The sequence below is a fragment of the Vidua chalybeata genome, chromosome 4 (genome assembly GCF_026979565.1).
Source record: "Vidua chalybeata isolate OUT-0048 chromosome 4, bVidCha1 merged haplotype, whole genome shotgun sequence".
Taxonomy (NCBI): Eukaryota; Metazoa; Chordata; class Aves; order Passeriformes; family Viduidae; genus Vidua; species Vidua chalybeata.
The window spans coordinates 4,885,836-4,909,119 of record NC_071533.1 but is presented as its reverse complement, the minus strand read 5'-3'; the positions used below and the strand labels follow the sequence as shown (position 1 = coordinate 4,909,119).

The window sequence follows — 23,284 nt, the reverse complement described above, 5'->3', positions numbered from 1 at the left end:
TCTCAAGACTTGTGAAAATAGAAAGCAGTAGTCCCCGTGGCCATGTCACCACTTCCAGCCCCAAATCACTTCAGACTTCCCTGACACAGTTTGGGAGGAATGTACCAATTGAGGCACAGTCCACGGAAGACACGTGCTGTCAAAGCACCTGAAGACTCCAAAACTTTCTACCTCATTCAGATGACAGAATGAATGCATGTTGTGAATTCCATTGCCTTCAGGTTTTGTTACACTAAAAATAAAATTTAAAAAAACCTAATTAATTTATTATTAAAGTAGTGAGATCATTAAATGAAAGAAAATTTGGCTTTATAGTTAAAATTGCATTCCTTTAGGGGTCAGCTTTCATATTTGTGTTTGCTTTTATATCGCAGTGGAATTTGAACCATGCACTCTATTTGGGGCTTTACCGAAGGATGACCACAAAGAAACTTTACAGCTGATACAGAGACAGCAGCTTATCTTGGCAGCACTCCCAAAAGAGGAGAGATAATTCCTGTGCTCACCAGTCTCTATTCTGTCAATTCTGTCTACATACAAATTCAATCCATTTTGGCCTTCATGGACTTCCATATGGGCAAAGTCCAAGCTACAAAGGAATCTCTAAACCTGCCCAGATTAGACTAAAAAAGAGCAATTGCATGTAAAGCCTGCTACATTCTTTCAAAGCAGAGAAAGAGATGTTTTCCAGCATGAAGTCTTCTGAAAAATTTGTATATAGCTCCTTCCCTCAGTATAGACATAAGAGCATTTCACAAAAATACACAAGTGAATAGAATAACCTCACAGATCCCTGGTACATATAATAGGAGAAATCCATCCTGATTGAGAATGGAATGCAAAAAAAACCCCTCTAGTTCTAATAGTTCAGAAAATAGTTTTATCACTTAATCCCAAACTCAGTGCAGAGTTTAAAACCAGAGATAAATCTCGAGCATTCAGGAAAAACAATAATATATAAATCTCTATAGAGATGTAGAGCAGTTATGAATGCCTTTAAATACAATTGTCAAGAAGACTGCATTCTATGAATCTATGAAGAAAAAACAGTTTGTGGCATTTAGAGATATATAAGCCAGTCCTGAGTAATATCTTTATCAATGATCTGGATGAGGGTTCAAGAGCACCCTCAGTAAGTTCACAGACAACACCAAACTGGCTGGGAATGTTGATCTGCAGGAGGGCAGGAAGGCTCTGCAGAGGGATCTGGACAGGCTGGATCAGTGGGACGAGGCCAATGGTGTGAGGTTCAACAAGGCCAAGTGCTGGGTCCTGCTCTTGGGCTGCAACAACCCCAGGCAGCAACACAGGGTGGGGCAGAGTGGCTGGAAAACTGCCCAGCAGAAAAGGACCCGGCAGTGCTGGCCAACAGCAGCTGAGCACGAGCCAGCCGTGCCCAGGTGGCCAAGAAGGCCAGTGGCATCGTGGCCTGCATCAGCAGTAGTGTGGCCAGCAGGACCAGGGCAGGGATTGTCCCCCTGTACTCAGCACTGGTGAGGCCACACCACAAATCCTGTGGTTTGGGTCCTTCCATAAAAAAAAAGACATTGAGATTCTGGAGCATGTCCAGAGAAGGACAATGGAGCTGGGGTAGGGTCTGGAGCACAAGTGCTGTGAGGAGCAGCTGAAAGAGCTGGAGATCTGTAGCCTGGAAAAAAAGGAGGCTCAGGGAGGACTGACATCAAAAAATAAAAATAAAAAAAAAAAAAACAAAAAAAAACCAAAAAACCCAAAAAACCAAAAAACACCCCAAAACCAAAAACAAACAAAAAAACCAAACAAAAACCAAAATGAAATCCACCAAAACAAAACCAAAAAAACCAAACCATAACAAAACAAAAACAGCTACAGTGAGCTCTGTCTGGTAAATGCCTACATGCCCAGCCAATGATGAATGTGGGCAAGGCCATCTACAAGTTCCTGGAATGGGCAATTCTAGTGGCAAAGAGACTTAAATGTCAGGAAGATGTTGGGTGTATGTTAAAGGAACAGAGATGTCAGCTTCAAAGACAACTTCCAAGAAAACAGAAAATGCACTAAATTTGGTAGCAAAACATTAGTGGTAGGATACAGAAAACAAGTCTGAGAAAAGGCAGCATTTAGGAGCAGAGAGACTGAGTGTGTGCCATTGATGCAAAGTTTACATACAATGAGCATGAGGAGCCATCCACAGACAGATCAATGGCAAGGCAGAGCAAAGATGAGCAGATACAAGCTGCCACAGAAGCTGCAGATCTTCAAGGGAAAGTGAGACCAAAAGGAAAAGGAAAAAAGGAAAATAAAAGACTACTACCTTTTAGGGAAGATATTAATTAAGTTACAAGAGTAACTGGGTATTATGCCACAAGGCTAAGTGCAAGAGCTCAAGCAAGGAGTTTTTGATTGCTTCTAAAGTGAATAAAGGTGGAAAAGGAAAAAAATAAATAGAATGAATGGGTATCAGCTTGGAAAAGGTCACCTGTAGGCCTCTGCAGGCATTTGCAAAAGTCTCGAGGAAAGACTGAGCCAGGCTAAAGCCAAGGCTTCACCTTCTAGGAAGGCTCTTGGCTCTGAATTTTGCTCCAGCTGACCCCTCACACATCACCTTCTGGGCACTGCAAGACTTATTTCTTTACCCGTGTTTTTACCTAAAACCACTGGAATGGAGGTTTTGTGAAGATTCTCTGATTCTCCTATTTCTTACTAGGAAGGCACAGAGATATATTTTGTTGGCACATCACTAAATCTGAAGCTGTTTCAACTGCTTTAATTCTGCTTTAATTACTATATATATAAAGAGGTTCTGGTAATCACTCAAAAACATGAACTGTGCTTTTGATTACATTTAGAATATATCCTTATTTGGACATTGAGGTAAGTTTTACCACACTCAATTGAATTTCAACTTGCTCTTTCAAATAATTTCATTAAACATACTTAATTTTTAACCAAGACCCATAACAAGCTTGGGAGGACTCTCCCTTTTTTTTTTTTTTAAGTTACAATAACACATGACTAACAGAGTTACAGTTCAAGCAATATGTCCTTGTTATCGCATACAATAATTATCCCAAACAAACCTTCTGAATTATGCCATTGAAATCTTAAAGATTTGCTGGGTTCTAATCTTCACAATACACCCTTGGGTAATTTCACCCTTGTGAAATTGTTCTCATAAATCAAAAGCTCAGTCCTGCAATCCCATCTGCATCTTGGGACCTTTTTCTACAGGTGAATAAGAATGTTTAAATGCTACCAGAGGAAAACTGCAGTTCAGAAAAGTTACGTTTAATAGCCTCAATGAGCTCCCTTCCAATCAGTCTCTTCTTAACTGTGTAGCCTGCAGTTTAGGGATCTGTTATAAAAAAAAGTAGTTAATCAGTGTTGGATGCTGCATTTCTTCATGAAAAGCCAAGATTAACACATTGAGTCAACAAGTTCTATTTTGAAATAGTTTAATTCACTAAGGAGATTACTGCTTTCCCCAGTTGATGCAGACTTGTCTGCTGTTGTCTCAGCCAGTTCAGAGGCTTGTTATTCACTACTTGGTTGATTTCAAAATCAGACTACCCCTTCAGAAAGTTGCAAAGACTATGACATCACATTTATGATAATGTCTTGCACAATTACAGTGGCTAGATCCCTGGATTTTATTTTCATGGGAAAGCATGTTTCTACTATAGCCACAACCATTTTCTTGGCTTACACCTATCCACAGTCACAAGTTTTGGAATAAAGCTTAGCAGGATTTTTTTCATAATACTATATAGGTGTTTAATAGCAACTTAAGGCTGCATAGTTCAATTGCTTAGAGAAATATTTGCACTTTACAATGAGACTTACTGAAATTTCACAAGCAACTCAGAAGCACTGCTTAACAAGTTACTAAAAATCATACAACACTCCATCACATTTCACTTTAATACCACTTATGTCTTCTTAAAGAAATAAAAAGCCCAACATCCTTTGAGTAGTCAAGATTGTCATAGCCTCAGATGAATGACAAGAATGCAATCACTGAAATTCAATACAAGAGTATAATTTAATAACCTCAAATTCTAATGGAAAGATCTGGACACCACTGTGATGTTTATTGACAAGAACTGATAAAATAGTACCATGGAACATTACAAGACGAAGTAACGCAAATTTGGTTTCACTGTACTTTGCAAAATTTGGTTTCATTGTACTTTGTTATCTTCATTTTAACCAAAACACTTTATATTACGAGCTTGAAAGACAATAGGAGACAGGCTATATAATACTATAATTACAGGACCCAGCCCTTACATTTTTGTTCCTGATTCAGCAAAACTTTCACCACATGGCGTAGAAAGGACACGTAAGTATTTTCTACGTTATTTAACATGGCATTTATTTGAATATGTACTGTTAAGTTTCAAGATTTCCAAAATGCATGTAGCAAACAGATAAAAATATTTTCATGTAGTTGTTTCCACATGGTACAATATTATTATGAAAGAGGTTGCCATGATTTTAGACTGGAATATACTATTAAGAGGGTGCTGTCTTCTATCACAATGCTTTCTTTCCAATTCCCTAGTATGTACAATGGTACATTACACAAATTGCAACCCCAAGAAATTACTTTCATACTCCACATACAGAAAAGTCATTTCAACCCCAACCATAGGAAAAAGTAACTCCTGCCACTATTGCAAAATAAAATGTAAATTCTTTCATTACACATGGGCAAACACTGCAAGTAGGCAATGATGGCAAAAAGGGTATCCAACCCAACCACAACTAAAACAAGCTCTCAGGTTCAAAGTCTCTCAAACTTATCTTTCTGAGGAACTTCATTAATGCATTTACTGACTGGATGAGAAAAGATGGCACAAGGGAAAGCCTCACGTCCCTGTGCATATGCAGCCTCAGCCAGAACAAACTGGAACATGAGGCATTCCTATGGCATGTAATAGCAGGGCTTTTTTGCTTCAATTGTCTTTTCTTAAACTGGTACTAAACTAGGCTAGAGTAACATTCTGTTGTTTTGTCTTATTGGCACAACCTGCAAAATGGTTTTGGCAGGTTTTTTAGATCATCTGTATAGAGAATATGCTTCCTATGCTATAAACAACACTGTCAGAAAAGTCAGGGTAAGTTGTAACTTAAGAAAAAGGCAATCTCTTTATCTTTTACAAGAAAGCACAATTAAGTCAACCTAATATTCAGAGTGTTCTTTCCTCATCTAATCCATCCTAAACATATTTAACTTATTCTCACCTTCTTGCATCTTAGTAGTAAGAACCAGAGATCGAAGCGAGGAGGCACAGATGAGCAGGAAGGTGCAAGTGCAAAGCTGCCAAACAAAGGACTGTATCTTTCCCCTGCTGTCTCCATTTACCAAATGAAGTCCATTTAATAGTTCCACATGCAGTGCAGGAGCTGTAGTGTTCAAAACATTGTGAGACTGGTCTAGGATGACCCAAGATGAATTTTCTTCCCAAAGGACAGTAATCAGTAAAAAGAGTGCAAATGCAACAGGAGAGGTGGGAAGCCACCATGGGTGTTAGCTGTGTCTTCTCTGTACCATTCTGGAGTCACAGTCAATTCAAAAATAAAATAAAATAAAATATTTTCAAAGCTAAGAAAGACGAGAAATAACATGAAAAATGAGGATGACACACTTCTATCTTGCAGCTTTTACAAATGTGGTCTAAGATATATAGCAGGCTGACACATGCTCCAAAATATCCTGTGTTATCTTCTTGCCTTGCAGTGAAAGAATCCAAAAAATGAGCAAAGCCTGAGTGTTAGACCAAGCAGTGTTTCTCCCAAGTGACTAGTTAGATGACCCACACCACTGTACCTATATGCAAGGTGTGAGAGAGCCAAGGGGCACCACCAACAGCAGCAAGACTTGAGGCAATCTACTTGCTACTGTCATTAACTGCAGAAGCTCATAGCCCACTGTTTATGCTCTGCTTTTGTCATCTGTTACCATTCACCTGCTTGGCCCTGATAAGCCCAGCAGTTCCATCAGTTTGGAAGATTGGAAAGACAAGGAAATCAGCTGGGCACAGAAGCATGCAGTAAGCAGCTTACCCAACCTGTACACAACTGAATTAGCTTCCCAAGCACACTGCCAGAGGGACCCCCTCCACCTTCATAAACATAATCTCAATGTTTGGAAAGGTGCCAGGAGTAAAATGTTTGTTTACTGCAGGCAGGAAGAACTATCTATGATTCAGACATTAGGAAGTGACAGGAAGGACTAAATTATGCAATTTAAAAGTAGAAAAATAAACATAAAGTAGTTGCAATGAGAGGAAGGAGGAGGAGGAAAAGGATGAAGAGACACGAGTTTTGTATCTTTGATCCCACTTGCGCAGGGCTGAATCCATCATTGCAGCAGGAGTCCCCCATATGATTCCTTCACCTTTTAACCCTCCTTCTAGAGTCCCTAGCCAGGGACTTTCCTCCTCAGTACTGAGTAAGAAACATCTGTCTAGCTCAGTCTCCCAGTTGAAAAGGACAGATCACAGTCTTCCTTATTCCTTATTTCATTTAAGCAGACTGAGATTTCAGGGAGCATTTCATTTGCCCTCCCTTCAAACAAAAACTACCTGAAGCAAAGGATCAAAGAGCTCATTCTCCAGCCAGCTAAGGCAGTTAGGAACACTCTCCAGCTGTCTGATGCTGCTTGCAGAGTCTGACAGGAAAACCTCTTCCCGTAAGCAGAAGGCAGGAGATGCACCCCAATGGGAATAGCATTGCATTCCCAGCAGTTGTTGGAAGCAATCTCAGCAGTGCTGCTTACGACTTTGCACCTCTCATCCACAATTTGTTAGATCCCAGCAGAAGTTTAAAGTTTCTTAAACTGCGGTAATAATCTGCATTATTAACATGCCAGTTTCAAGGCTAAAGCAGCAAACAAGCAGATTTGTATCACAGTGAGTTATGGCTGTACTGTAAGAAAACTCCACCAAAGAATACCCTCAAATTTATGTAATGATAGAGGTGCCTCCATTATATTATCAGTAAAGATCTTCCTGTCATTCTCTTTATAAATCAGACAATAAATTCCTGCTCTTTTTTTTTTTTTCCCTGGAGCTGCAGAGATTCACAGACCAACAGAGCCATCAGATCAAGGAAAAATTCAAAAGACTGTGAATTAACTTAGCACTGAAGTCCACACCATAGCAGAAAACTCTGTAGTTACTTGTCCTTGGACAAAATTACCCTGGGATGAAACCAGGGTTAAGTTTCCCAATTTACACTAATGAGTCACTTGTATGCTACTCTTCAGTTTAGATCTTCTCCCTTCCCCACACCAAAACTCCAGAAAAGAAAAAAGCAGGTTTTATTTTAGTAATGACTGACTCCTAAATGAATACAAGTGTGTCCTCTCTGCTGACAAACCTTTGGTAGTGAAGAGTCATTTTAGTTATTTTTCACAGTGCTGAGAAGCTTATGCAATTTTCCTTCATTTGTGCACACTGACAACTGCATTAGATACGTCATAACTAAGAGTGTGACATGACCTCAGCTTTGAGGGCATTATTTCACACTGAGTAACAAGCCATTAGACTGCAAAACCTGCTCACACAGCATGATGCTAATAATTTCAGCAATAATTGCATACAAGCAGGGAATGGAAATGCACCAGTACATGCAAGATTCAGGAAGATACACTTATTGACATCCCTACTCTTGCACTTATTAACATTATCTCCCTTAGCAACTGGGAAGGATTTTGTAAACAACAATTTTGTCTAATGCCACCATGAGAACATCACCCAGTGTAACAAGTAATTGAAAGAAAACATTTCTTTAATGAAGAGCACCAAAAGAAATCACAGAATTATGTAAGAAGTAATAGATTCAAAAAGAATAAGTTTTTGTCAGTTTGTAGTTTAAATCTCAAATGAAGTTCATATAGATCACTACTTTCTAGGAAAGCAGAACTGCCAGATGGCATCACAATCACAGCCTACCTCTGACTCTTCCTGCCCATCAGCAGAACTAGGAAATGACTGGATCACACAAGTGAACCAAAGGAACCAGTTACAACGTGACATTTTAGAAGTCTCCTCTTATCATAGCCTAGACCTGCAAGTGTTGATGTTTACAGATGGGGGATTCTCTCCAAGCCTCCCCAGAATCTCCTGCATTCCCAGTGTGGATACCACATGGCAGAGCATTCCACCGCCTCATTTGCCCTGGAAAACACCAGCCTCTTCTGTTTCAAACTACACTCCAAACACCCCTCTCTTTCTCCCTGCCCCCTCTTTTTTTTTTTTTTTTTTTTTAATTAAACAATGCAAGGACAAATTGTCAATTCACATCAAGTTCATACATTACTCTGACATCCTCTTTCTTGGTTGTTTATTGATGAAACAAACACATACCAATCCTTATAACAATCATTAGAAGCATCAAATAAATTATCCCCACCATCTCTTTCCTAATAAATTCCTTACTTTTCAGTGTTTGCTGCAAAGGGGCACACTTGCTGTCAGTATTTTACTCCATTTTTAAGGATCAAAGATATGTATATGCATTTTTAAAAATCATAAATGTTTGTTAAATTCTGTATATGGACTTACGACTGGTTTCAAAAAGCTTTCCTTATAAAGCAGCAATTCTCCCTGCACCATCCCAAACCCAGGTGCAGCTTCTCCACTACATCTGATCTTGTTTAAGAATCTACATGGAAACACAAGCATCAGAAAACTGTAACAGAAACATGCATTAAGTGTGAATGGGAACATTTGTCTAACACATTACGTGACTCAGTGCAGTTCTTCTTCATACAAAGGCAAAATGACAAACTGACACACAACATTCAGAATGGATTTTTTTTTTTTTAGAAAAGGGTAGCATTCCATTTTGAAACTCAAAATTCACTTTTCATCTCCTATCATTTGTGTATTAACCCTTTTAATACCCCTCCCAAAAGCACTGTAATTCTTCTGTGTTGACTGCATCAAAGGCCTATTTGAACTGCGTTTGAAAAGCTTCCTGTATTCTTATTCCATACCCCAAATCTAATCCAGTGAACTCCTACTGTCAGAAATAAACACCTCTACAGAGGGTTTATTTTGCTTATAAATCCCAAACCCCAGACAACATAGAAAAATAAACCAAAGTCTAATTTTGTGTTGCTTTTCTTTTTCCCCCCTTTTCCTTTGAGGCAGAAATACTGAAGAGCCTGGTGGTGACTGTAGCCCCAAAGAGAGGAGCCTGCTGGAGTGCTCCACTGAAACCCATTGCATTCTTCCTCCCGGGGTGGAGACAGCTTACCCAGGAGGAAGGAGGGAGCACATCTGCCATCACCCTGCCCCAAGGCTGGCTGTGCTGGGAAGTGGGTGGGGAAGCAGATTTACTTTGCGACAGCCACTATCTCCACTGCTATGAAGGGTTTATCTGGCATTGTTTTCACTTACAAAGCAGCAGAACAACCCACATGTCACCAGTGAGCTGGCTGGAAAACTCGTGTGGGGAACAGGCAAAGGGACAAGGTTGCTTTTCTCCTGCTAGGCAAGGTTATCCCAATGCCTGGCCACCATCCTCAGCCACCAGGTACCCCCAAGGCACCTGCCACCAGGCAGCCCCACCAAGGTTTCTCATCCGAGCTAGCCAGCCTGTGGCAGAAGGCAAAAATTACCTCCTTTTAAAAAACACAGAGAGGGAAAAGCTTTTTTCTGGCTTCCTAGAAATTCTCAGACAAAAGAACAAGCACAGCTCCTGAAGAAGCGTAATTCTTCTTAAATCAGTCTGCCAAGAAATTGCTGTACAAAATAAAAAGGAGCAAAAGCTTTTCATTTAATTCACTTCTTGATGTGGGGCCTAAACTTGGCTGTCTGAAGGGAGAGGCTGGATCTTGGCACAGCTTCCTAGCTGAAGTAGCACCTCTTTCTCCAGGTATGTTTTTAAACAGAATTATTTGCATTATGCAGAGATATTATATTTAATAATACACAAGCCTTATAAAGCTATGGACATAGCTGCCTGACCTTTTTAATTACATGCTGCTGTGCCACCAGTTCCAAGAGAGACAACTCCAAATACCCCATTTGCCATTTACCCCAAATAACTGCCATTTACCAAGAAAAAAAAAAAAAAAAAAAAAAAGGAAGAAAAATGTGTCACCATAACCCCAGGGAGTTTAATCATAGAGTTGTAATTTTGGGCATAAAAAGCAATTAGATATATTCCTTCTCAGCTGAAAAACAAAAACATACCAAGAAAAAGATGGTTAGAGAGTTCAACAGCTAATTCTGTCTCTTTCATCCCACAGAAAGTTACCTTGTAAACATTTCCTCGCTGGATACTACTAAGGAGACAATCAGATACTACGTAACATAAGAGTACTTTTTACAACTAAAAGCACTGTGGCAAGTTTGAAAGAGCTTCAAAAGTTCATCATGAGAAACAAAACCTTTGTCAACAGCCAGGGGTGCTTTTCTTTAAAAAAAAAAAAAAGTTCACAAATACAACTAGCATTTTGCATTGAACAATACTTACAAAGTTAACATTATTTGTGCAATGATGAACGCTATTCCTAAAGCAAACAAACAAGAGAATTCATAAAAGAACCAATGTAAAAGCCTAATCAAGAATTGATAAAGAGAGAATTGAAAATAAACAGTATATTATTGCAGCTGGGAGATGGCAGAATCCTCCCTCCAGCCTTCCAAAAAACTAAAATATAAAGGAAAAAAGAAAGAAATACATAGTACTCCTTTAAAGCTAGTTGTTTGTACATATAAGGAGCTGAATTCACATTAGAGTCCCTAAAATAGCAGCAAATTACACTGTAGTACAATATTCACCTGTACACAACACTCACCTGCCTTGACAAGATTACCCCTTTCTGTGTGATCTTTCTGCCTGCCTTGCTCAAGTAATTTGCAAGACATAAGGTCTGTCCCTCCTAATGAAATACTGCAATGAAATTGCAACAGTTGAACTTGCTTCTATTGGCAATAAAATGATTACTCACCGAAGCACAGAAAACATTAAGGTAATTTTGAAAAGGTCACTGCAACACTGCAAAAGTGAGAATAAAAAAATAAGGAGGTGAATCTTAGCTCTATGTCAAAACAAAACTTGCACCTCATCAGTTGTACTCCCCTTCTTGATTTAGGAAAATATTTCACCCAATATAGTTCAGTGGCATCTACTTTTAGACTAGGAAAATATGAAAGAAGGACTAAAAAAGTATCATACCCAAGCCAGAGTCACCTACAACCCACAGGTTTATCCTCTTCCTTAAATTTACTACGTTTCGAATAACTGATGTTCCTTTCACTGTTTTGCCAACAGTTCTATCAAAGTCACCAGGAAAATTTAATGGGGAGTAAATGTTTTCTAAATGTCTGTAGAAGAGTGCATTTGATTCTAATAATGTGATCCAAAAGTTATGTCAAAAAAGACAAAAATAAAACATGCTTCAGAAGTGACCGTTATTCCAGCATTTTTAAAACTTAAAGAGGGAGAGAAAAGGACACTAGAAACAGTTCTGTGTGTCACTTTCTTCTCCCTCTAAATAAGGGACTGTTGAATACCAAGAATTACCTCTCAGCTGAAAGAGTTACCTGCTCTACCAAAGGTTTCCAGAATTGATGCTCATTTTTGACAGTCAAGGTCTATACTTTTTTAAGCTAAACTGCCCAATAAAACATTCTTTTCTCAATTTATCCAGTTGACATTTCACACAGCTGCTCTGGGCTGATGATTGACTAAAAGGCATGCAAATCAAGCTCATCTGTGTATAATTGGAAATTAAAATCATGTTATTTCATTATTTCCTCTGCTTAGTACATATGTTACTTATACTTGATTTCAATGCTGCAAGACTCTGTGCACACATGGAGGAGCAGCCACTATGCAGCATCAAGAAAGTAGCAGACACTGATTTATTTTCCCGCTTCTTCTCCCTGCTCCCTGTTAGTTTCTCATTGAACTGTAATCCCCTGTGATTAGCTGCACCAAATCTCATTAACAGACTTATCAAAACACAGAAGCAATACTGAAAAAGGTATCCATAAGTTGCTATACATCCAATTGAGAACCACCTTCAATATCATGAAAAGTCAGAATTTGATTGTTCCTTCATTTCTCGGCTACTGTGTTCTCAAATTAGGAGTAATTATTTCACAGGTGTTAGGAAATTTTTTTCACATCATTTAACATATTTAGAATATCTGGCTTATTTCATGTATCCAGCAGTTCACCTGAACTTCAAGAGGAACAGGACAATTTCTGTTAATTAGGTCTCCAATATTCCTATCTACACCAAGGAAAAAAAAACATTCAAGTGGTTCAAGCACCATCTGACCCCCCAAGCTCAGAAATGCTTAAATTAATAGTATGGTAAACTACATAAAAATTAAAATAACTAGCAGAAGATAATCTTACTATGCACACATTAGACTTCTTAATCTGTTTTATATGCTGGTGCCTGCTCTTACTCTCTGCAACCATCCTCTGGGAGTTAATTCAGAGCATGCACCCACAGGTCAGTCACTAAGAGTGCTGCAGCTCTGTCAGTAAAGCTGCTGATGTGCTATCAAAGATGACAAATACTTGTATGATGAGTTCCATGCTCCTCAAGTGAGGCTTACACCCCAATAGCTCGCTCAGGATGTAGCTACAGCCCTAAAGTCATACTCAAGATCCTATCAGCATCTTCAGTTGGCACACAAAACAATGCAACTTCCTCCTATAATCCACAAAAACACTGTGTTTAGTCATGCCTGAACTTCATCGTTTAGGGTTTACTAACCCGTGTTTGAAAGGATCAAAAGTGAAACTCCTGACCAGTGCACAGCAGATGGGGAGGGCCAGACTTCCTTCCAGAAGGAAGGTTTCCTGCCTGAACACCAATCTCTGTGAGTTCTTCGGCAACTTCTTGAGTAGCACAAGCACAGTCAAGTTCAGAATACAAAAGATGTCACATAACGTTTCTTGATAATACTCATCTGTCTTGAGTTAACTTAACTTGACCCTGTTCCATGGGGACAGCACTGAATGATGTCAGACAAGCTCATCTTAGTTTGGCTTGGTTTTACCCTGTAAAACAACCAGCTTCTTAAATTCGCTCACTATGCTGATGAAAGATCACAAAAAAAAAAAAAAAAAAAAGCTTAACACAAACAGGTGTCTTCCAGAAGAAAGGGCTTTGGCCAGGTACTGCAGCTTTTACCAAATTGCAATTAATCTGATGAATATAACATTTCTTAAAATCCTTACATATCCTAGCATGTTTAAGTATTACTGAAAACAGAAGATGCACCTATGTGACTAGTGCCAAAAAGTAACTACCAAACAAAAAAAACCAGCAAAATATTCCACTTCTGTACCTATGCTGTCTGAGCCTTTAGTTTAAACATCAATAACAATTAAGCAGCTTAATAATCTGGCACCTCTTTAGTCACTGTCTACAACTGAAAAGATCAGAAAGCAAGAGGATGCTATCTGTAGCTTTGTCTGAATCATATCAGTGCCCCTTACATCCTAGGGAGATCAAGCCCATTTCTCATTTTTAAACTCATTTCTTTAAAATAACTATATTAACTGTCACTAGGAATGGTCAAATAACCACAGGATTTTTAGCCATACTTACATCAAAATTAAGGTTTCTTAATTTACTTTCAAAAATCATCTTCTGAACTGTAAGAAGAATGGGGAAGTCTATTAGATACAGAAAAATCTGAACCAATTTGTCCCAAAGTGCTTAGTCTACACAGTACGTTTGATGGAGTTTTACCTTTTATCCAATAAAATCTATTTCTAAGTAGGACATATTAGAATGACAGAACAGTTAGGATTGGGAGGGACCTCTGGAAATCATCCATTCCAAACCCGTGCCTAGGCAGTGTCACCTGCAGCAGGTGACACAGGAACACGTCCAGGTGGCTCTGGAATGTCTCCAGAGAGGGAGAGTCCACAGCTTCCATGGGCAGCCTGTTCCAGTGCTCTGCCACCCTCAATGCAAAGAAGTTCTTCCTCCTGTTAAGGTGAAACTTCTTGTGTTTTTAGTTTATGGCCGTTGCTCCTCATCCTGTCACTGAGCAGCACTGAAAAGAGTCTGGCATCACCCTCTTGGCACCAGACTTTGAGATATTTATATGCACTGGTGAGATTCCCTCAGAATACTGGGAATTATTATACTACATCAGTAGACTTTCAACCATCAATGCTAAGATTCTAATTTAAAGCACACAGGTGTCCTACTGAGTACTAGCCTACCCCAGACAAAAGCATAGTCATTCTAGGAGAGAATTTAAGACTTATTCCTACTTCTTCAAGTTTTTCTTTCTTGCTTTACCACGGACAGCTGTGTTTAAATATCTGGTGGTTTCCTAGCATAATGGCAGTAAAAAACCTCTGTGCTGCCACCACAAAGCATGAGCTATTTTAACTGGCACATACACAGCAGAACTGCAATGCAGCAGAAAACCACAAAGCTAAGGTTTACTATCATGTTTTAAAGGACAGATGGGGAGAAAGGGGCTTTCCAACAACATTTTTTAAAAATAAGAGAACAGAAAAATCACAGCAAGTTAAAATGAGCACATAAACATTTGCAAATTTTAAGGCAATGGAACAAGGGAAGAAAAAATACATACAATAAAATAGCAGAAGCTGTGAAATTTAGCAGTACTCCATGTCTCTGCACAAACAAGTTCTTTCATGTACTCGTGCAACCAGAGCACAGGCTGTGGAGAGCTGTGCAGGATTTAGCCCCAACTCCCTTTTCCTTCTCCTCTGCTAAATCCACATCTTGACCACCCAACAGCACCAAAAGTTACTTGTACTTTCCTCAGAGACGTGCTGCTGGAAACAACCAGTCTATTACCTCAAACTGTTCTGAACAGCAGCTCCAGGGAGCCGACAGCAGGTGCCAATGGCTGTCAGAACATTAATTCCATACCAAAACCACATGAACAAGGCATGAGAACTCCTAAGAGGGGAAACATACATTCATGGCATTAAGGCATGCACTCAAGGAAATCTGATTATTCCACCTGCAGAACAGAGTTGGTTGGAGGGTTTTTACTTTTTTTAGCCTCAAAATGAGTATAAGTTAGCTTTAATACCTCATCCAACAGTTTCAAACTAAAAACTGAAGTCCCTGTGAAACCAATGTCTGTGTACTAGCTTCAAAGTGCTCCTTTTCACACTTTCTAGGAACTAAACCATATTTGACAGCAATATCAGACTTTTTATCTCCATTCCCAGATGGTAACCTGGGTTTGCCCCAACATTTGCATGCAAAACTTAATAGAGCGCGAAGTTACAATTTTCCATATATACCTGTGAAAAGTATGCGTTGCAGAAAAGCAGTTTCCTATTGAAATCACTTTCCCATCTTTTCATCTGGTGCAGCCCCTTGAAATATTACAACCATAAAACATGGCTTTGGAAAAGGCAGCTCTGTGCCTGTGCCTTCGCTTAAGCATAGGATTACAGGGAGCACAAGCCAACTCTCCAGCCAGTGAACTCAGCTAGAGTTCATTGTCTTAAGTACATCAACTTTTTGTTTGCTCCAAGACGGCTACCATAATGCCAAGGTCACTTTTAGGTCTTTGAAGGGAGTGTCAGCCTTCAGCCTGCAACAGATCAGGCACTACAGACAAACAGGAGGAATTTTACTTTAAGCCCTTCTTTAAGTGGTGTCTTTCTTCTACAAGAGCAGAAAAGAGTCAAAAATAACGTGTAGGATTTAAACTCATGACCTTACGGCCTACAGTGCATGGTGATGTTAAAACAAATCACACTAATGTAAGCTTGCCATATTATCATCCTGATACTCTGCCTACTCAAAAAGCAGATTCCCCCTTTCAAATGAAAATTAAGGCATTACGTCTTTAGGACAGGGAACCACTTGACCAGTGCTCTAGTCAGGGGTTCTTGTGTAATTCCAGTATAGAAATGGAACTATAAATACACTGAAGGGGCAGCTACATGGAAAAAAGTTGGCATATTTAGAGACTGATTAATGAGATTGATTTAGTAGGGCAAACTCTGTCCATTTACACGCAGCACCCTTCGCAGGATATAGCGTTCAAGTGGAAAATTTATTAAAAGTCTTTAAAAACATGAATACTGCTCTTAATTCACCCACACTGGTAAAGAGGTATCCTGTTACACACACAGACGTGGAGAATTGGCCAAAAAAACAGTCCATGTCCCATTCAGCAGGGAAGCAGACCCCTGCCACGACCCATCAGGATGTTCTCTTTCCTTTGCACAAAGAGGATTTTTGACATTGGGAACCAGAGAACGGGCTACCCCAAATATTGTTTTTTAATTTAAATAGAGACTCATTTCACAAATCTCCTGGCATTTAAAAAAACCCACCCAAAACAGTTCTTCAAGAAGAGACTGCTAATCGCTAACAGACAAAAATAACACGGTCACGTTAGGATCTGTATTCACAGATTCTCAAATAAATCTGAAGCTTTAGCTGCTTAAAAAAGGAAAACACTGGGGGGAAAAAAATGAAGGAGATGAAAGAAAAGAGAGGGAAAAAAAAAAGGCCCAACATTTTGTCCCAATTACACAGATGCCGCGAAACAAGCCGGGTGCCAATGGGAAAGGGCTCAGCCAGCAGCGATGACTCCTGGCATCACCCATCCTTCCTACGTGACCTGACAGCCTCCCCGGCGGCCCCGCAGCTCCGCTGTGCCCTGTCATGGAATCTGCCCGCTCAGCAAACGCGCTCCATTTTCTTGCCAGCAGCGCGGTGTCCGCTCCGCCGGAGCGCCTGCGAGCGCAGCCACTACCGAGCAACAGCGGGAACAACTTCGGGAAAGACACAGGCGCTTCTCTCACAACTCCCTCCTCCTTTTTTTTTTTTTTTTTTTTTTTCCCGGTGCTGAGAGCAAGAGCAGAGCAGAGCTCCCCCCCGCCCCAGCGAGAGCGCTCCCGAGGCATCCCCGGCTCCTGCCGTCTCCGGGCTATCAGCCCTGGGTGCAATCCCGCCGGGAGCGGCGCGGAACCGGGGCAGCCCCCGCCCTCCCTGGAATCGGCCACCAGCCCCGGGATGGCAAGTGTTTACGTTTAAAAATGCATATATACCGAGGCCGGACCCAGAGGGAAGAGGGGAAAACTCCGCCCTCTCCCTCTCCTCTCGGAAAGGCGATAAAAGCTGGGCTGAAACATCTGACCGCTCAGCTCCCCCTTTTTAAGGGGAAAAAGAAAAGAAAAGAAAAAAAGAAAAGAAAAGAAAAAAAGAAAAGAAAAGAAAAGAAAAGAAAAGAAAAGAAAAGAAAAGAAAAGCTGAGGAAGCGGCAGGGACGTGGCGTGCAGAAGTCCCGGCTGGAACGGGGAGGCGGAGGGGAGGGCGGCTCGCCCGGGCCCGGCCGGGAGGGACCGCGCGGGGAGGCCGGGCCGGGCCGGGCCGGCGGGAGCGGGAGGCGAGCGCGGAGCTCCGGCGGGGGAGAAGCGGGGCAGGGAGGAAAGGAGAGAGTAAGGGGGAGCGCGGGCCGCGAATGGGAGAGAGGGCACTCACGTAGCGTTTCAACTTCTTCTCCGGCGGGGACTTTCGGAGCCAGCCCGAGCAGACCACCTCCCCGCCGCTCATGGCTGCGCCGCTGCCCGCCGGGGCGCTCCCTCCGCCTCCTGCTCCTTCTCTTCCTCGGGCAGCGGACACAGGGAGCCCCGATCGGCGGCGGCAGCACCGCGCCCGGCCCGGCCTCCCGGGGCGGGACGGGGCGCAGGGTCTGTGTGTCTGTCTGTCTCGCACAACAGCCCGCCGGAGGGGAGCGGGGCGGCGAGCGGGGCTGAGGCGGGAGGGTCCCCCCTGCCTTCTCCTCCTCGCCGCCGCCGAGTTACACGGACATCGAGAGAGACGACAAGGGGCGGCCGCCGCCCCGCCGCAACTTCGGCGTCCCGGGGCAGGATCCAGGACCCAGCCACCGCCCCGCGCCGGTGGCGCCTCCCCCGCGCCGCCGGGACCCTCCCGCTGGGCAGGGCCGCGGGGGGCTTCGCTCCCTCCCGCCCGCCCCTCCGAGCTCAGCGCCGGCCGCCGCGGCTCCGCGGTCGCTCCTTCTCCTTCTTCCTCCTCCCCCTGCGCCGGGAGGAGGGGATCGGCAGCACGCCTGCCTTCCCTTCCTCGCCTTCCCTTCCGCGGGGAGTGGCGGGGCGGGGGTCTGGCCCCGAGGCCGGGGCCGTGGCCCGGGGCTGCGTCCGTTTCCCTGCCGGCCAGTGAGGGAAGGCTTTGCCCTGGAATTCACGGCGCCGCGTCCCCCCCCTCCGCCTCCCCGAGCCCCCTTTCCCCCCGGCGCCGAGCGGCGGTGCCGCCCCAGCCGGCCCCGCCTGCCCCCGCCCGGCGCCGCCCCGAGGGCCGCGGCTCCCCCCGAAACTCCGCCGGAGCCTTTTCAAACAACAAGGGCTTGGAAGCAGGGCGGCGGGGAGGCAGGCAGGGACGGCCGGCCGGCGCTTCCAGAGGGATCCTGGGAGCTGTAGGCGGCGGCCGGTGAGAAGTGCGGCGGCGCGGCCGGGAGCGGAGGGGACGGGGGCGAGGGACGAGCTGGGTCCCTGCGGGGAAAACAAATAAACAAAAACCCCAAGCAAGCAAACAAACAAAACCCAACCTAAAGATCCCTATTAAAGCTGCATTAAAAATAGCGCGGCCTAAGTAAATTCCTCTTAGCAAGTCTGAAACTGCCGTAGCAAAAAAAGGAAAAAAAAAAAAAAAATTAATTGTCCAGGTCGTTCACCACCTCTGCTGTGGGTGCTCTCTGTCTTTTCCACTCCGTCAGAAAAGGGTTAAATAAGTCATAACAAATAAATTAATAAATAGAATCAATAAATAATATATTATTAAATAAAGAAAAATAATAGTACACTTTTAACAAAAATAATTATAATTTTTAAACGATTTTTTTTTCAGATTACTAAATGGCAGGTTCTGGAATGGGATCGCTGCTGTGTTGTCTAGCCCCAGTGATCTTCCACTGCAGAGAAATAGTCCCCCTAGTGTGCCTTGGCTGAAGGGAGCCCGATGATGCTACAATTCATCTAGGTATAAGTGTATTAAAAAGTTACAAAGCAGTGGTTGTAGCATATAGGAGCATTCAAAGAAATAACAGGAAAAAATAAAGGAGAAAGGCTGAGGTGTTAAAATCTGTGCATCAATTTCAACATAAATCTTTTCACGATAGTTATGACATTATGCAGCATTTTTAAGCACTACAAGAAAGATCATCAAAGAAGATATTTTGCCAAAAGCATTTGAAATAAGAAAAGAGGTGAATGTCAGCCTTTAGCAATTTTCAAAGCACCCCAATCAGAGCATTCAAACCATCCTTGCATGAATTTCTGCGTACCCTCATTTCAGCTTCCTCAGCGGGGCTGGTGGAAACAATAAAAAAGTGATTTGGTTGGTAAACACGGACTCAAATTGTACTCTTAGGTTTGGATTTCACGCTGGATTTCAGTGCAACTCTTTTGTTTAAACCACTAATGCCATTGTTTAATAATTTCAACATTTGACATTATCCAAGTGCCACAAAATTTTCCAGTGTCCTTTAGAGCACTGGAGACGATTTAGTATTTAGAACATGTGGAGTCAGTGTGAACTAACTAAAAATGCCACTGGCACTGGGGCATTGTGACGTGATCCAATGGTTCGTTTGAATCCCATTAATTAACCCATGCCTTGAGGGCCAATCAAAGAAAGCTTGTTTTGGCTTAAGCAGTCTCCATGGAGGCACCAACCAAACAAGTTATCTGGTCCGGGGACACAAGATTGTCCCTGAGGTCAAATTTCAAAACATTGCATTTGTGTTCTAAAACACGCTGAAACCAGTGTCAGCCTGGACTCCAGCTTAAGTTTTCATGTATTTGTTTATCAGTTTTGTGAGGGGGCTTAATCCCTGTCGTGTAACGATAAAACATACACTAGGGGAAAAGAGTTAATGTCATAGTGATGAATAGTAAACAATAAAGCTTGCCTTTTAGACTGTACTTAGTTGCTGAGCCTAGTCACAAGCCCCATGACCGGACATAAAATGTCTTTATTGCATTGTGGAGTTGAAGAAAACATAATACAGCAAAGCACAATTTCTGAATGTTAAGATGTTGTCTCATGGACTGCTCCTTTCCTAGTGGATTTCCTTTTCTGCTCTCAGCCATTTGAGCTACCCATCCACAGTCCCACCGATGCCTTCACTTGCCAGCTCAGGAGAGGGCTGCACAGAGCTGTACCTCTCTTTCCAACTTAGTGCACAGCTAGAAAATCCAAGAATATTAATTTTGTGGATTTCTGTGCATATCCAGCAGTGTTCCGCAGTTCATAATTTAGATACCCTGTATTAAGGCTAATGAAATGCATAAAGAGCACAATATTTATGTCTGGCTCTTAACACCTGCATATTTATAACTGTAAAACTGTCTATGAAGAGAGTGGTGAAATAATTACACTAGTCAGTTCCTCCATGTACAAAAATTTTTACAATCAGCCAGCTTAGGCTAGGGCATAATTTCCTGAACTTAAGGATAAAAGTCACAAAGACTTCTGTCGAGATCAACTGTTTGAGCTATACTTCTGTCCTGAAAGTTTAAACAATATTAAGCATGCCCCATTTTGAAATTCTTCTGCAATACAGCTTGTACTTGGAAGAACCAAACTCCCTTCAGGGCTTGAAGGACTGTAACCCCACGTCAGCACATGACCACCCTCTCCCCTCACTTTGTTCCCTCTGGTTATTTCTGTGCTGTTCCTTGGGAAGCCTGGAAGATAAAGATGTTTCAAGCTCAATTACTTGCATTACAGAGATCTTTGGTATCTGAGTACAGGGCCTTTGAGGAAGAAGAGAGAAGGAAAGAGGATTTTTTTTCTTGGAAGAAAGGTCATTTTGCCTGTTTTTAACAAGGATGTTGCAATGACAGCAGTTGGTTTTGAAGAAGAGGATGTGGCCAGCAGAGCAGCTCGAGAAGGGAGCTCTGAAGGTATCCATCCTCTCTGCCTACAGTGCCAAATCCTGCTGCAGGATTGGGAATGTTGGGAATGTTGCCATTCCTGGATCCCACATAGCCATTGCCATCTGAAACAGTCCCTGTGCTGTGACTGGACATTGTGACCAACCTGCAGCACACACAGCGCTCAGTAAAGTGCACTTTAACCAGCGAGGTGATGCCACGGTCACATGGGATGTGACAACTACACACACGTGGTCACGGTGCTGGTGCTGCCTCCCAGCTCAGGAAGCATGTGCAAGATGCCTTGATTCCTCCACTGACCTTGTGTTCTTCCACAAGTGCATTCCAAAGTGTTTAAATGGGTTCTCCAAAATTCTGGAGTAGACTATTTATATATCTTGCCAGATAAAGTAGGTCATGTGGAAATCCATTTGTCTCTGGTTTGCTTGCCAAGTTGCCTTGACGAAGGAAGCAGGAGCTGATAGAAGAGGAGATTAAATACATATGGGCTTGCTTTCAAAAATATAAATGATGTTAATTTCTCATGCAAATAGCTTAAGAATTCTGGACCAGCATAATAAGATGGTGCTCACTACAGCACCATCTTTGTGTTATACTTCTAGTATGAAAATCTATACTTCTAGTAGGAAAACCTATGCATTCCTCTGTGGTTTCACCTTGCAGTCACAAACAGCTGTGGCTCCTGATAGTGATCCCTAAACTCCTCTGTGCCCCTTGCTTACATTTGAACACAAAATTTGTTCTTTGACAAAAAAAAGAACCAAAGGTCTAATTAAAAAATATTAATTAGTTTAACAAAAAAAATTTTGATGTCAGTCTATATTCCAAAACATCTTTGGGTGTTTGTGTAAAAATGAATCAGTGAAAAAAAAAGAAAGATTCTTTTGAGTTTGCAAAAATCTGCATTTATATATTTCTTTTCATCTCAAATACTTCCATTTTGAGTTCAAAATTATTCCTAGGTAAATTTAATCTTTGTAGTTATTTTGGTCTGTTTGTGGATGACATTATTTACTGTTTCTTTCAGACTGTAGTTATTTAGATTATTTGGCAAACAGATTGAGGAAAGTAATAAAAACAGACATAATTAAAAGAGATGACTGTATGTCCACACACTTCAGAGTTGTTTACTGGTTATTAAGCTACCTCATCTCTTTTCTGTGATTGCTTTTAAAATTGATGCAGGCAAATAAAGGCAAGAGTATACTGCAGAACTCATACAAAAAAAGGAGCAGTTTTCAGTTCTGCATAGGTGTAATACATTGAGATTTCCTTTGTGTATTCTGTGGAAAATGCTCATTCCTGATTCTGGAGTGGAAATTCACTGGTAAATGTTTGTCCTCTGTTTTTTTTGCCAGAGGACCAGTTGACTGCCTTACTTCATGCAAGGGAATTTCCCTTTTTTTCCTAGGCTAGTCAAGGAAGAAGGAGCAGGCTGGCTGGTTGGCCAGCCATGCAGAAACTTCCTCAGGTCTATGCTGTTAAAAAATTAATCGGAAGCTTTTCCCTCCACAAGGATAATACCTTTGCACCTATGTACTGAAAATGTCTGGACTTTTTCTATCATAGGAAGCATTTTACAAGTTCAGCACAATGGAAACTTCACCTTAGGCCACCTTAGGCTCGGTCTTGTAACAGAAATAAGAATTATTGTAGACATGATCATGTTTCCAGGAAAGAAAGTAATGTATGGTCACATGAGAGACCAGTACTCCAAAGCTGTACATAGTCAGAGGAGGCATCAGCCAGGCTCTTTGGTTGAGCATGGTTTGTCCTCAAAAAGCACAAGGTGGAATTTGTACCGAACACCTCCCAAAAAAAAAATGTATTGCAATGCAGAATCCTGGGGAACAAGTTAAGTCTAAGAGTCAGCAAATATGGTAACACTGCAGGCTGGTGGTTTCTGTTACTGCTTTAAAAATAGTAGGCTCATATCAGAGAATATTTTGGTTAGAGAGCTGTTTAATACAATGCAACAATTTAATAATTCTCCTAACAATGCAAATGTAATAGTAAGTTATGTCAACTTTTTCTTATTTTTCTTTGTCTGAATCTCCATGCTTAAACAGTTCATTACAACTGGCATTTTGAAAGTAAAGTAGGGAAACCAAAAGATTACCTAGAATTATCTGAAGGGAGAAGGAAAATTGTCTGAATGCCAGACAGGGTTAAGGGGTGTTTAGCCAGAGCTCCTCTATTCCCCTAAGAGATGAATCCAAGAACAATGTGCAGTGCTCCCAAATTTCAATTATTAAAATAATTTAAACCAAATTTGAGTCAGATGTCTTGGAATACTTTGATACCCAGTGGGAACATATATTCAGAACCAAGGGAATTAGGCAGTAAAGAAAAAAAAAAGGTTTCGCTGGAGGCCCACCTA

At 41.7% G+C, this 23,284-nt stretch overlaps 2 protein-coding genes across 5 annotated transcripts in view; one reads left to right on the top strand and one right to left on the bottom strand.

Moving 5' to 3' along the window:
* The window catches only part of GAB1 (GRB2 associated binding protein 1), a 96,879-nt gene extending 78,798 nt beyond the window's left edge, over positions 1-18,081 (bottom strand). For 2 of the 4 annotated variants that reach the window (XM_053941291.1, XM_053941293.1), the window contains exon 1: positions 17,471-18,081. In XM_053941291.1, the coding sequence (XP_053797266.1) occupies positions 17,471-17,542 (72 nt within the window). In that variant the 5' untranslated portion in view covers positions 17,543-18,081. The remainder of the gene's footprint in view (positions 1-17,470) is intronic. The other 2 variants (XM_053941290.1, XM_053941292.1) reach the window with 1 other exon arrangement.
* On the top strand, positions 17,541-18,968 carry LOC128786831 (translation initiation factor IF-2-like). The gene is made up of 2 exons (XM_053940493.1): positions 17,541-18,436; positions 18,854-18,968. Exons 1-2 carry the CDS (start codon positions 17,541-17,543, stop codon positions 18,966-18,968), a joined length of 1,011 nt encoding a protein of 336 aa, XP_053796468.1.
* Positions 18,969-23,284: the final 4,316 nt, after the last annotated feature.

Coding starts and splice junctions, on each gene's coding strand:
- LOC128786831 (XM_053940493.1), top strand. CDS start 17,541: ATGGCTGCGCCGCTGCCCGCCGGGGCGCTCCCTCCGCCTCCTGCTCCT. Junction 18,437..18,853: donor GGAGCTGTAGGCGGCGGCCG/GTGAGAAGTGCG, acceptor TTTTTTTTTCAG/ATTACTAAATGGCAGGTTCT.